The sequence below is a fragment of the Numenius arquata genome, chromosome 8 (assembly GCF_964106895.1).
Source record: "Numenius arquata chromosome 8, bNumArq3.hap1.1, whole genome shotgun sequence".
Taxonomy (NCBI): domain Eukaryota; kingdom Metazoa; phylum Chordata; class Aves; order Charadriiformes; family Scolopacidae; genus Numenius; species Numenius arquata.
The window spans coordinates 50,619,852-50,633,973 of record NC_133583.1 but is presented as its reverse complement, the minus strand read 5'-3'; the positions used below and the strand labels follow the sequence as shown (position 1 = coordinate 50,633,973).

Sequence of the window (14,122 nt, the reverse complement as noted above, 5' to 3'; positions counted from 1 at the left end):
TCCCTTGGGTTTCTCTCTTGCTCTGATATTGGTAGGGCTGGACATGGTGACACCTCCCCTGCCTGTCCTGTCCCCTTCTGTCACCTACCTGTAGTCCTAGAATCACAGAATTTGGGTTGGAAGGGACCTTAAAGATCATCGAGTTCCAACCCCCCTGCCATGGGCAGGGACACCTCCCACCAGACCAGGTTGCTCAAAGCTCCATCCAGCCTGGCCTTGAACACTTCCAGGGATGGGGCATCCACAACTTCTTTGGGCAACCTGTTTCAGTGTCTCACCACCCTCACAGTAAAGATTTCTTCCTAATACCTAATCTAAATCTCCCCTCTTTCAGTGTAAAACCATTAACCCTCATCCTATCGCTGCACTCCCTGATAAAGAGTCCCTCCCCATCTCTTCTGTAGGCCCCCATCCCCAAGTCCAGCTTGGTCTCCCCAGTCATCCCAGCCCCAGCAGGCAGGAGTCCTGCTGCCCTCTTCTCTTGCCTTCTCCTTTCCTCCTTCCTCTAAGGAAACACCAGCGTTGGAGCCAGCGATTTACCGGGCTCCTGTGGGGACTCACCTCCCGTTCCCCTTCCCACCCACAGCGCCCTGGAGAGGGGGTCCTGAGCCACCAACTTGTGCAGGAACTTGTCACCATTACCTTTTCCCCGAGCCAGACCAAGGGTCCCATACCAGCAAGGGGGCAGCTTGCATCCTCCCTGCACCTCACCAGTGCCCCAGCCCTGACTTTATTTTGCATGGCGACTTTCAGGCGAGCTGTAAAACACTCGGACGAGTTAAATAATACACGACAGTGTACGGTATAAATTACAGGAAGGCAGCGGTGGAGCGACATTGTATGCTGAATAAATTAAAGGCTGCGTGACTTACAGGCGAGATTGATCTCCTGCCGAGCATTTTGTTTAGTGACGTGCTTGTCATAAGGGAGAGCTAATTACGGGCACGGAGGTGCGCAGCTCCGGCACTGGGGAGTTCGGCTCCCAAATGTCAGCGGGGTCCCCACACATCTAGGATTTGCTCTTTCCGATGCCGGCCACGTGCCAAGTCCCTGTTAGCTGGGTGCTGGTCGCGTTCTCGAGGCCATCCAGCTCCATCACATCCCGGGGCAAAGGGCTGTGCTGCCGTGGGGACCTGCCGGGGGTCTGAAAGTGGGTGCCTGGGCTTGGGGAACACAGCTGGTCGGTGGCTCTGGGAGCTGGCTGGTGGCTCTGGGGTCTGGCCCAGGCAAGGGCTGGTGTTTGGGCTGCCTTGGTGGCAGGCTCATGGGGAGATGGAGGTTACCCAACCTGAGCCTGTTCCCGATGGAGCAGAACCAAGCGGGAGCAATCCTTTACTCCTGTGGCTGGTCAGAGCCGGTGGTGCCTCCCTCATCCCTGAGCCATAGCACTGCTCCCATGGTGACACAGGGACACCGCTGGTGCAGGGGGACCCAGGGCTGGCTGAGCAACGGAGCTGAGAGCCATGGGGTGGCTTTGGGGGATGAATAGTATAAAAAGGCACATTCCTGCCCAAAATTAGATAGGGGTCTTGTAACAGCAGGACACTGCTCTAAGACACCAAGGGAGGGAGGTGGCTTCTTGGGGGCACAGTTTGGGCTGGATAATTTTGGGGAAGACGTGCTTTACCCCTGGGGCGGCAGGAGTCGGGTGAGAGGTTTGGGTGCAGCTGGGTGCCCGGCTGCCAACTGTGACCACAAAACTCAGGGCCAAGTTTGGAGGCTCGTGCTGTTGGGCTCCTCCCACGGGTAGCAGACCAGGGACATCACCCCTGCCAGGAGATCTGTCCCCACCAGCCGGGGAGCGATGCTGAGCAGGTGGAGTGTGGCCAGTGAGGCCACGGCAGAGGCCAGCCAAGGGGAGACCTCCCCCAGGCTACCGTGCGGGTGCTGGTGGCTGGAGGCCGTGCTTCGGAGCGGGCTGGCCGTCGGGATGCGCTCCCCTCCGGCTCGGCCGGCTCGGCGGCTGTCTGTCACCCGGCAGGATTATGAGTAGTGAGCGTAATGCATCGGCGTATGAATAGGGTTGTCTGGCTGATGGTGATGTATCGTTTTTCATTACTGCCTCTCAAGCCCTCCCTGCTCCACGTGTGGAAATTCTATTTATTCCCTAATTTGTAAAAATTCCCTCCTTATCTGATACCAATCAGGGAGGGGTAATTGGCTCTCCAGGGCTAGCGGCTGGGGTCCTGATGAAGAGATATGTGTGTCTGCTCCGGCTGTCCAGGCACCCTGCCCTGCTGCACCAGCGACACGGGCCACAATTAATAATGATTTGCAAATGGCAGACAAGCAATAACGCAGAAAGATGTCCAGCCAGCCTCCTGCCCGCCCCTTAATTTCCTTCTGTAATATAAATGGCACGGGAACGAAAATCCAGCGCTATAAATTCTGAAATTAGTTATTCACCGTAATAAATGATTCCCTTTTTGGTGCGCGGACCCCCACATCCTTCTCCTCCGACCCCCCCCAACACACACCCCCTTCCCGCCCCCCTCGCCCGCTACCTACTTCATTTGAGTCCTAATATGCAAATGCTGTAATTTAACGGGATGGTGAAGTTGATTTTCATGTTAACTTAATTACTTTGATTTATGAAGGGCTGGGATGCAGACACGGCTCCATCCTCACCCACCTCCCACCCTCGCTCCTCTGCTGTCCCACTGACCCGCCGCCTCTCGTCCCCTTTCTTCCCTTTCCTCGGTCCTTCCTTCCTCTCCTTTCCCCAAGTTTAGTGTTTTATTAGCTGCCTTTAAGTGGACATAAGTCCTCGCGACAATCGCATGATGCGGAGGACAAATTCCCCGTCCTGCCTTGTTTAATCGTGCCTGGATAATGGATGTATAATTGACTCATTTGAATGCTTTTGCCTACAGGAGTGCAGAGCATTAAATGTTTGATTGCCTTAATTTCCAAACAGATCATTATCCCCTTCTTACCCGCTCTTAATAAACACTTTATGAGGATTTTTTTTGTAAAGGAAAAAAAATCTCCACTCCTCGTACTTCTCTGAAGTGATAAACTCTAATTAAGTCTAATATTTAAAAATATGGTAATGGTGACTTGTTTGAATAAGTGGCCTGCATTTCCATAATTTCATTATTACGTAAAACACGCTAATTATTTGAAGTGTGCTTATTACTAAAAGAGAAATCTCCTTCTAATAAAGATGAAATTGGCTTTTTTCTCTGTATTGCCGCGCACACGCTGCTCCCCTTCCCTCCCAGCCGGTGAGTGGCTGTGGCCAGGAGCGAGGCGATGCCGGCGCTCGCTTTGTTTGCCCAGGGATGCCACCGGCCTGCGAGGATGCTGGCTGTGCGGGGACAGTCGCAGGGGCTGGGGGACCAAGCCAGGGCTCTGTGCACCCTGTGCCACCCACAGCCCCAGTAATGTTGATGCCCCTCGTGCTCGTGGGCTCCAGGAGCTGTTGGGGATGGGATGAGAGAGCTCAGACCCAGCTGCCCATCCCCTCCAGCCGGGGTGACCCTGATTTCAGGGTCCCCTCACAAGGCATCGCCTGTGTCAGGCCATCAGGCAGCCTGTGGGGCTGGCGGGTGTCCCGGCAGCTGGGTGTCCCCAGCCACCCAGATCCAGTCACACTTTTTATAGTCCCCAGTGCAGGGGACAGGAGGAAGTGGCCTGTCACCCATGGGGTGATGGTGGCCAAGCCCAGGTGGCACGAAGCAGGAGCCCCGGGGTGGCAGGTTGAATGCTGGGACAGGTTCCCTCTGCTGCACTCTTCTTCCTGGCTGCTTCCTGGGGACACCCGGCGGTGTCACCTCCCTGCAGACCTGGGAACATCCAGCAGAGATGGATGCTCCCTGCTCCAGCATCCCCGCTGGGTGAGCCAGATCTGGAGTCTTCACTGCCCCCAGTGTGCAGGGGGTGGGACAGGCATCCTGTTCCCCAGGGAGAGGGACAGCAACAGGTAGGGGGAGGATGAGTATTAATTGTGTCTGAACCCCCTTTAGAGCCCGTGCGGGCGCTCTGTGGTGGGGCAGGCAGGGGAGGCACTGGGATGAAGTCAATATAAAACTAATTTTCTTTTCTTCGTGAAGAAATGAGGTGTGTGGCAGTAACGTAATTGCAGATAATGAGGTAAGTTATTCTTAATATTCTGCGCATCGCTGTCAGCTCCACCTAATATACCTGCCGGCTCTGCGGGGCACGCGGAGCCCCTCACCCCGTGCGCAGAATTATGAGGCCATTAGTTTGGGAGCAGCCCGGCAGGACCGTCCCCAGCGTCCCCATGGCTCCCTTCAGGCTGGGTGTGCTGTGCTCTGCCATGTCCTTGTCACCGCTGTGACAGGGCATCCCTGTGTCCCCACCTTCCCCAGCACTGCCGGGTGCTGGATCCCCCAGGATGCTTATGGCCAAGGTCACCCTGGGACTGAGGAGAGTCCTCTTGTCCCCGAAGCTGGTGGGTGTCTGCTTCCTGCAGGGGGAGGGTGGAGGGTGGCTGCTGCCCGTGGGGCTGGGGTGTGCACAGCTGCTGCCTCCTGGTATAGTATGACAATGGGACAAGTGTCAGTGTCCCCCTCCCTGGGCCAGGGGTGCCTTGGGAGCACATGGCGGCCAAAAGCAGTCACGTTTCTTGGGGTGACCCCACTGCAGGGCTGTCCTGGAGCTGCTGCCCAGCTGAGCATGGACCAGGTGCCACCTGAGTGGGACGTGTCACAGTGGGGACGGATGCAGACCAGACACAGCTCCCTCCTGGCTGCAGCACAGACAGGGCAAGTGGCTGCGAGAGCCTGGCTCCATGTGCCAGGTGAGCAATGTCACTCCTTGCCCGTGACAGCTCTGTCCCCTCCTGGGGACATGCCCGCTCAAGGGGGAGCAGTACAGCCCACCGGGGAGGGGGGAATAGCACCCAGTGCTCCCCTTTGCGATTGCCAGGGACACTGGCAGCAGTGCCGGGCTGCGTGGAGACTGCACAGCTCCTGCCGGTCACAAGGCCACCTGCTGTCACCTGGGGCCGGCAGCGGGGAGACGAAGGGTGGCAGTGGCCGGGCGGCCCTGTTTCCGCTTTGCAGGGAGCTGTTATACAAAGGCAGCAGTGATATTATTCATTAACAGTAATCTGCCATTAGAACATTGACAAATGGCCCCTCGTCGCCTGAGCATCAGTTCTTGTACAGCCCATAAAGCATGGGGACAGTTTAAATATGGACCTGCTCAGCTCGGGCTGGGGGTGATCCGTCTTCCTGGCCGTAGCCCAGGTGCGGTGGGGCTGCCTCCAAATGAGCACATTTAGGGGGGCCCTGTGCTCCCCCAGCCCGCCCGGGCGGCTGCTGGGATGGAAAAGCTCTTTCCGTGCACCGCAAGGGTCTCAGGCCAGCGCACAGCAGTCGCAGCGGCACTTGGCCCTCCGAGCCCCCGTGGCGGTGGCATCTGGGTGGTCTGCTCCCGTGGGGATGTGGGGACAATGCCAGCAGGGCAGCGTGCATGGGGACTCAGCCCCTTCCCTTCCCCCCAGTGCCTGGGTTGGGGGGGCGGAGGTGATGCTCTTCCCGAGCGAGCATCCTGGCAGCCCATTCCCACGTCATGGCGGGGCTGCGGGCCAGCCTCTTGCTGCTGAATTCCTTGAGCTTGTCTTGGTTTCGCAGCGGTGCCGCTTCGCAGCAGCCAGAGGGAGGGGCAGACACCGGGCAGAGAGCCCAGGGCTGCGGGCTGAGGGGTTTCTGCCTCCATCCCAGCAGAGGAGCGCGATGGGACCGTCAGTGCCCCTTGAGCACAAGGGCAGCCAGAGATGCTGAACGGCGGCAAACTCCAGCCCTAATTAAACGATGGGTTCTGCCGCCCTGCACATGTGTACGTGCTGCTGTGCCTGGCTGTCACCGCGGCCGAGAGCTTGGCAAGAGGCAGAGAGGGCCAGGACATGGGTGTTACAGTGGGTAATGCCAAAACACTGGATAGAAGGGTTAAAACCCGTCGGGACTAAGCCAGCCGGGGCGAGGGGACATTGGGGTGGCACGTCACCCCCACAGCCTGGCCGAGGATGGTCCCAGAGGCGGCCGGGACCCAGCACCTTGGGGTGGGCTCGACCCTGGCCATCCTGGGGCTGCGGCGGGGGGACACGGAGCGATGCTCGGAAGCAGCACGACAAGGCGAGGGGCAGGGAGGCAGGACAGAGCCACCAGTCCCTTTGCAGGAGGCAGGATAACCCCGGGCTGACCCCTTTCACACACACCGCACAACACCCCTAAATCAATTGCATCTTATTATTACAATATCAATATACAATATTCCTACAATAACACCATTGATTTTCTACTCAGAGGCTGCACCTAAGACTGTTTTAAAGAGGAGGGAGTTAATAGTGCCCTCATTAAAAATCTATAGATTACCCCCCAGCCCCAAAAAAGAAAAAGCAGTTTATATTCATTAGTGCTATTGAATATAAAGTAATATGTTTGTGTAGGACATTGGAGTAATGTGATAATCCGTCCGCATATCAGGGAGAAATCCACTTAGCAACACTGTCAGCTTGACAAGAAAAATGTGCCCATAAAGTCGGGAATACATTGAGGGAGCGAGCGCGAGGAGAGCGGGGGCGCACTGCGTGCACACCAGTGCGGCACCCACGGAGCCACACCGGCCGGTGGCACGGGGCCACCTCCACCCCGTCCCCCTGCTCAGCCTTGGGGACACGGGAGGGTGCCCCAACGGCCCCAGGAGGTGTCTGGGAGTGGGGCGAGCCAGGTGTGCTGGGATTGGGATGGTGGGGGGCTCTGCACCCTGCCAGCCTCCCCGGGCCCAGGCAGGGTCACCCTGATGGGACAGGGCTGGTGGGTGCCGGGGCTGGGTCAGCCCCACCACAACCACATACCCCCCAGGGACAGCCAGGCCGGGGGGCACAGGGTGGGCAGGGCTGCCCGTGCCCCCCCCACCTGCCGCAGACCCCACTCATCCCCTGCCCCGTGGTCACCTTTGCGATGGATTAAGCACTGAAAGAGCAGCAAAGCAATCCCGCGCGCTCTCTCTTAGGCTGTCAATTGCCATTTTTGTAATAGAAATTCCTTTCACAAGGTAACGACGGCCAGATTTAGAGGATTTCATATTGCTAATAATTCCCCAAACAGCCATCTGACTGTGTTGTTTTAAAAGCCGCTTAGTTTTTTGCTTTGGAGTTTATGAAAATCTCCCACTCTAATATCCCGAGAGCCAGCCTATAATTGTGTTATTAAATCAATCGGAGCGGATTACATTGTAAAATCAATAGATGGCTGTAATTGCATATTAGAAAGTTGTTCTGCTGTTGTTGATTTTTTTTTACATGGATAATTATAATAAGCGTGTTTACCTTAGTGCTGATTTGGAATGAGTCTCACTAAATGACTTACGATGAGCTTGGTGCTCCCGCTGCCAGGGGGCCGTGGCATCGTTTGGGACGATGAGAACGGTGCTGTTGGCATGGGCATGTGGGTGGCACCGACCCACCGAGGTCCCACCGGCCTTGCAGAATGGTAGCCCAGAGGCCAGGGTGGCTCCCAGCGCTGGCACCCAGCGTGAGAGTACATCAGAGCTTTGGGGCAATGGCTGGTGGGGTTTTAGGAAGCAGCTGACAGTCCCAGAGTGTCTCTCCGGGGACCAGCTCGGGGGTCCCAGGAGGTGCCATGGGGTCTCGCTGCCAGTTTGGCTGCTCCCCAGGTCTCTGTGCAGTTCCCCTCTCAGCAGTATGGAGCAATAGCCATGTCCCGGTGGCCCACGCTGGCCCGGGGTGATGCCACAGGCAGGGAGGTGGGCAGTGGGATGCCTGGAAGCAGGGACAGGCAGCGGCTGGGGCTGCGCTTTCAGATCCAAGCCGTCTACCTGAGGTAGCTCAGAGGCCAGGGTTTGCTTTGCTGTTACTTTTCGGGGGGACCAGGGCAGGGCCGGCTGTGGGGTGAGGGTACCTTGGCTGCAGATGGTTGCACTCCCCCTGCCTCAGTCTCCCTGGCTTTTGAGACACCATTTCCTCATTAGGTCCAACTGGATGCTGGCTCCAGTGCTGGTTTCCCAGGGGCTCAGCTGGCTGGGGGGGTGAGATGGATGGAGCAGGGGGTCCTAATGACAACAAGGGGCTCGCTTGAGTAGGAACAAGTGGCAGTGGGAGCTAGCACTGTGGCTTGGCCAGGCAGGGCACCCATCATCTCCAGGGCCCTTCCAGAGCCATCGGTGCCACCTTGGCCATCAGAGAGGACAGAGACACAGAGAGATGGGCTGTCTCTGTCCACATGCTGGCCGGTGGGGCTGGGGACACCTCTCCTTCACTAGGCTGTCGTTTTGCCCAGCTCCCTTCCCCAGCCTGGCACACCTGCGAGGGGAAGGGGTGCCATGAGAGGGGCTGGGGGGACACTCGGGAGGCACATGGCTGTGACGGGGACGTTGGGGACATTACCTCTCCCCCTGCCGGCCATCAGCCAGGAGAGTCCTTGGCAGCTCAGGGCAGTCCCGCAGGAAGCTGCACACTGGGGGAAGCCCACTGCCCCTCCAACCAGCACTGGGGGACAAGTGACGACTTTGCCACCAGGTCACTGGGGGCCACGGGGCTGGGCAGGGCTGGTGGTCTGGCAGGCAGCGGCCAGGCGGGCTGGCAGCCCCATCCCTGTGGGCAGTAGCCTGGCACAGGGCAGTGCTGCCCCTCTGCGTGGGGCCCTCAATCCGGCACGCGGCACTGTCAGCAGGCAGCCTGCTGTCTCCTAGACAGTGAAATATGGCCACAATTAGCCCGGATACAGTTCAATTATGATAAACAGCGTTTGCACCCTTTAAGCCGTGATTAAAAGGCCTCCTCCCGTTGATAGAGAGACCTAATTTCACATTATTATCGCTGTAGCTTGATTATAAAGCACTCCCTGGATTTACAGTTGGGAGATGGATGTGGAGGCTTCTTTATCATTTACACATCAGTAATGATGCAGCCTTCCTTCCACCACAACATCCATCCAGCGGCGGCGGGGAGAGGGGGGCCCTGCCTGCGCGCCCCCCCCCCCCCGCCCCCCTCCCGGGGCACCCTCTCCCCATGTCAGCCGGGCCCCGCTGCCACACGCAAGTGGGCAAAGTCACCCTTACGGTAACAGCTTGATAAATGGGCGGGCGGTAATGAAATGGAGACATCAAGGCGTGGGGCGAGGAAGAAAGAGTGGTAATCGGAACGAGTGGAGCTGTCCCGAAACGGAGGGGAGCGGGAAGAAGGATCGCCTCTGCGCCGTGTGCTGTCAAGGGAGAAATTACACATTTACTCTTGCTTTTTCTTAAGGAGACGGCCCTCATAGATCAAAACATGGATTTACAAGCCAATTTTCAACATGAAATATAGACACCAGGAATCAATTTAAGCCCAGCTTCTATTTTAGCAAACGGTGCCTGCGTTTAGTCCCAGGTAAATAACACCAGCCGGAGCCTTCCCCCTCCCCGGCTTGTCACCCTGCCACCGCTCGCTCTGGTGGCCACACTGCTGCCGGCTGGTCCCCAGCACCCACTTTGTCCCCACGCTGGGGACGGCTGTGACTCACCAGCCTGGCCACCAGCTCTCTGCCAGCCTGGGGCCAGCGGGCACGGGGCAGCACCGAGGGCTGGCTCTGACAGGGATGGGGACGACCCCGAACGGTGGTGACAAGCAGAGAGAGCCAGGTGCCACACAGCCCCTGCCCGAGGAGAGTGAGGGGAAGGAGAGGACCCTGCTTGGCTGATGGAGGGCAGCTCTGGCATCACCTGCCATCCCCATCCTGGTGCGGGGACAGCCCCTTTGCCAGCCAGTGCCACCAAGCGACGGGGCTGCTGGAAGAGGAGGCTGCGGTGACCAGCACTGGGCTTGCAGGGAAGCAGCTACTGGCCAAGAGCTGGGGTCCGACTTGCAGGACCACCGCCTTCCCCATCTACTGGCTCCCCATGGGAGGACCCAGGGATGGATCTGTGGTCCCAGAGGACCCAGGGATGTGGCAACCGGCAGCCTGTGCAATGCCACTGCTTCAGGCAAGCCTCTGGGTCACGGACATGGATCCATCCCAGTGCAGAGTGGAGCCATACTGGGATACAGGTGGTCGGTGCCAAGGAGCCAGAGGACCCTACACTCACCCCACACTGCTGCAAGGCACTTTGGACAGAGTGCCTGGACTGGTGGGGACGTGAGGGCTGTGCCCGGAGCTGCACAGCCCCGCCGTGTCCCCCTTTTGGGGACGCGGGGAGCCATGCAGCTCCGGGCACAGCCCCAGCGTGGGACTCGGAGCTTGTTCCAACAGCTCCCGGTGGGATCGCGGCTCTAACCCAGCATCTCTGTGCTCTCTCCGCAGACGACTGTAAGAACATCGCCAACATCATGAAGACACTGGCCCATAGAGGCTTCATCTTCAAGCAGACCTCCAAACCCTTTTGATCCCCAAGGCAAGCCAGGCAAGGGCTGCATGTGCCCGGCGCCGGCGAGGCGGGGGAGGACGGGCTCCAGCATTAAAATAAAACGGCAACCGAGGCCAGAGGAACCGACACAAAAAAAAAAAACAAAAAAACAAAAAAACAAAAACAAACAAAAAAAAATCTCAATTTCAGCTGTTAACTCCAGTAGAGGTTGTATATATGGGAAGGCAAATCTGTGTAGACCTGATGTGACTCCCTCTCTGGGCTGCTCCGGACATTATGCCATGCTAGCGGACAGCCGCGTAGGGCGCTTGCACCACATTTTAGACTCGTAGTTTGTTCTTTTTCTTTGGCTCCCGATTTCCGTCCCTCCCTCCATATCCCACCCCGTCCTCCCTCTCCCGCCCCGTAGCCAGAGCATCCCCCATCTCCTCCCCGGCATGGGCCGTCCCCGCCTTCCCTTCTTCTTTCTTTTCTCTGGTTTTATGTTTTCGAGGCCTCGACGGCTGCTGCAGCGAGGCCGGCGCCTTGCCCGTGCCCGGGCTGCGCTGACGGAGGCTCAGCAGCGTCACCACGGCTCCCTCGCCCTCCCCGCCAGCCCCCTCCCAGCCTCTCCCCCCAGCGCCTTTTCCCCTTTTTGAGTCAACACTAATCCCTCTCTGACTCCTGTATGTGACAAACGCGATCCGTCTCTTTATGTTCAAGGTGAAGTGCCTGTATTCTCCGCTGCAGAGCCCCTGGCAGCCCCACAGCGGGCTGCGGGGCCCCGGAGGGCTCCCTTCAGTGGGGCAGGGGTCCCGGCAGGTGGGCGGGCGGGCGGCAGGAGGGAGGTGACAGTGTCCGCGCAGAGCCGTGTCCCATCCCATCCCCGTCCCCCTCTGCTCGTGCCTCTCGCGGGGTTGGGTGGGATGCCCAGCCCTGCCCCGGCCCCGCCAACCCGTTCCAGCTCCAGCGGGGCCAGGCTGGCCGTGGCACCGCGTCCATTGCCGGCGGTGGACGTGCCAGCGTGCGCTGGCCCCCAGCCCACAGGTACCCGAGCAGGGGAGCTGCAAATCGCCCCAGGCCCCTGACCCTGCTCCCCTCCCACCCCATCCAGCCTCCCTTGGTTCCCGAGCTGAGGCTTGGCCCCCTCGCCCCACCACGTGCCCACAGTCCCCCCAGGGGCCGTGCAGTGCCCCTCATGGGTCCCCACGGATGCTCAGCAGCAGCTGGCTTGTTGCCTGAGAGAGTTGGCGAGCACATCCCCCTCCGGCTGGGTGGGCTCCCGGCCGGCCAGGGCAGTTGGGGGGCAGCCGTGGGGTAGGCTGAGGGCGCACGTGTCCCCCCACCCCCCGGGGTGTCACCCAGCCCCGGGGCCCTGCTGAATGGAGCCCTGGTCCGGGCGCTGACCTGCAGGGAGGCTGCAGCCCCGGGCCCGTGCGTGCATGGCCTGGAGCGAAGCCGGTGACGGCAGCCAGAAGGGCAATACAGGCACTGAACTTGGCGGTACATGACTGCATGGTGTGTGGTGTTCCAGTTAAACCAACCGATAATGCAAACCCAGCATTTTCATTGTCTAGTTATTCCAATCCTTGCTGTAAATGTGCCACATTAATAAAGTTTGGGGGTAAAGGAGCCCGGGCTGTGCCCATGCATGTGCGAGTGTGTGCAGAGAGAGGGTGAAGGGGGGGGGGGCGGTTGGTGTCGCCTGCGAACGTGGGAGCAGGGTGCCCCCACCGGTGGGGCTGCCCTCACCAGGGTATGGCGCCCCAGCATGGCCATGCTCCACAAAAAAGGCAAAATTTTTGGCTGTGACAGGGCGGTGCGGGTTCCCTGCTGCTGGGAACACTACCCTGCTCTCCAGCATGGGCCAGCAGTGACACCCAGGCTTCTGCCCGCTGCAGGGTGACAGCCACCACCATGTCCCACTGACATCTGCCATCCTGCCCCAGGCAGCAGAGCCAACGTGAGCACAGCATCATGACACGTGGGAGCCATGCTGAGCCGTGCAGGAAAGGCCACCACGTCCAGGTGCCCAAGGGACCCTGCCCGGTGCCGCTGGGTGACAGGGACACAGCTGTCCAGCTGGCACGGAGCAGGCAGCTCCCAGAGGAAAGGGGCAGCCCCAGCCCACTTGCTCCACGCAAAGGTCACGAGGTGTTTAATGGCTCCCTCTGTGCAGCCCCTGATCAGCTTTATTGACCTATTTTCGATGGAGTCGTCTAATTAGTTTTCTATGAAAACTAAGAACTTGGCCTTTGCCCTTTACTCCTGCAGGCAAGAATGTGACTCAGAGGACGTTGTCACGGGGGATCGATCACCAGTTACACTTGAAAGGCAGCGTGGAGGAGCAAGGCACACAGACGGGGCCACCCCTGCCCGTGATGGCCGCTGAGGCGGGGCACGAACCCAGGCTCCCATCGGCCATGCCTTGGCCCCTCCAAGGCCCTGCAAAACATGATGGGCAGGGACCCTTCTGACCACAGACCGAAGCCAGAGGTTTCCACCTGCCCTGGGAGTAACCCCAGCTGCAGCCCTGTGACAGAAGGGGACAGGCTCAGGGAGAGCCACTGGCAGCCAGGGCCACCAGTATGGCTAGCAGCACCCAGCCCGCCCAAGGCAGAGGCGAGCTGGCTTGCAGTGCGTCCTCCTGCTCCGCATGGGCTCTCCAGGGCTAATGACGACTCTGCTCCAGTACAAGTGATGAGTTCTGTATTTACAGGGAGGCTCACGAAAATCTGGCATTAAAAAAAAAACCCACCCCAAAACCACCAGAACAAACCACAGCTAGTGACAGCAGCCATGGGGCAGCCTTGGGTGGAGCAGTGGCCACTGGCAGAGCCTTAGGTAGCCCTGGGGCCACCCTCCAGCACCGGCTGCAGGTGTGTGGAGGCCGCACCGCTCCGGATGGGGCTGGGGTGGTGACACTGGGCAGGGGATGGTTCCTGCTGCTCTCTGCAGTGCTGTAGCGTTTGCCCCAGCAAGGCCCCTGTCCTGCCCCATCGCTGCAGGCAGCCAGCTGTCCCCAGGGGCTCTGGCAGGGGACGGCACTGACCCTGCACACAGCTCCGCACCTCCTCCTTGCCCAGCGCAGGGGGCTCACGGCTTCTTCACCTTCTTGACGGAGGAGGAGCTGGAGGCCGAGTCCCTTCGCTTTCTCTGCTCCAAGAGGGAGACAGGAAACAAAAGAAAAACCAGGGTCAGCGGGTGGGAGTGCCCAGGTCACAGAGAAAACACAACTGCCTGCCCCAGAGCCAGCCACGGGGCTCTGGTATCACACCCAGCAGCGCCCAATGGACCATGCTGCCACCTGTCCTGCTGGAGGCAGAGCCAGGCCCTCACATGATGGGAGGGTGAGAGCTAAAGACACAGTGACGAGAGGCCGGGATGGCAGCCTTGTGAGGGATGTCACCTCCCTGACAGGGGCAATGGAAATGGCTTTGGGATGATCATCTTTGCGGTGCAAGGTCTGGGAGTGAGCAGGAGAAAGGGGCTGAGCTCTGCGACACCCCGACCACTCAAGCTGGAATACAATAAGCCCTAAGGACCTTGAGAGATGTGCACAGCAGCTCTGCGCTACGGCCAGCTGTGCTGGGGACGTTTGGTGTGGGACAGGGCAGAGCCTGGAAACACTCCTCCACCATCCAGACCTGCCGTGAAGCAGCCCAGGAGCAGAGCAGGAGGCTGAAAGAGAAACACGGTTCCTCAAAAAAAACCCATCTCTTTTCTGGGCAGTGCACACCGATACACCTGAGCGAGACCGGTGGGCTCTGGTGAGCCTCACCCTTCACAGACAAGGTTTCTGGGCTGA

The 14,122-nt window shown here is 59.2% G+C and overlaps 2 protein-coding genes across 2 annotated transcripts in view; one reads left to right on the top strand and one right to left on the bottom strand.

Annotated features, from left to right (window-relative positions):
- ERI3 (ERI1 exoribonuclease family member 3) overlaps positions 1-10,464 on the top strand; it is a 134,653-nt gene extending 124,189 nt beyond the window's left edge. Inside the window, exon 8 of the mRNA XM_074152128.1 lies at positions 10,272-10,464. Within this exon, the coding sequence (XP_074008229.1) occupies positions 10,272-10,354 (83 nt within the window). The 3' untranslated portion in view covers positions 10,355-10,464. The remainder of the gene's footprint in view (positions 1-10,271) is intronic.
- Positions 10,465-13,007: 2,543 nt separating this feature from the next.
- The window catches only part of DMAP1 (DNA methyltransferase 1 associated protein 1), a 34,749-nt gene continuing 33,634 nt past the window's right edge, over positions 13,008-14,122 (bottom strand). The window contains exon 11 of the mRNA XM_074152096.1: positions 13,008-13,470. Coding sequence (XP_074008197.1) covers positions 13,411-13,470 — 60 coding nt within the window. The 3' untranslated portion in view covers positions 13,008-13,410. The remainder of the gene's footprint in view (positions 13,471-14,122) is intronic.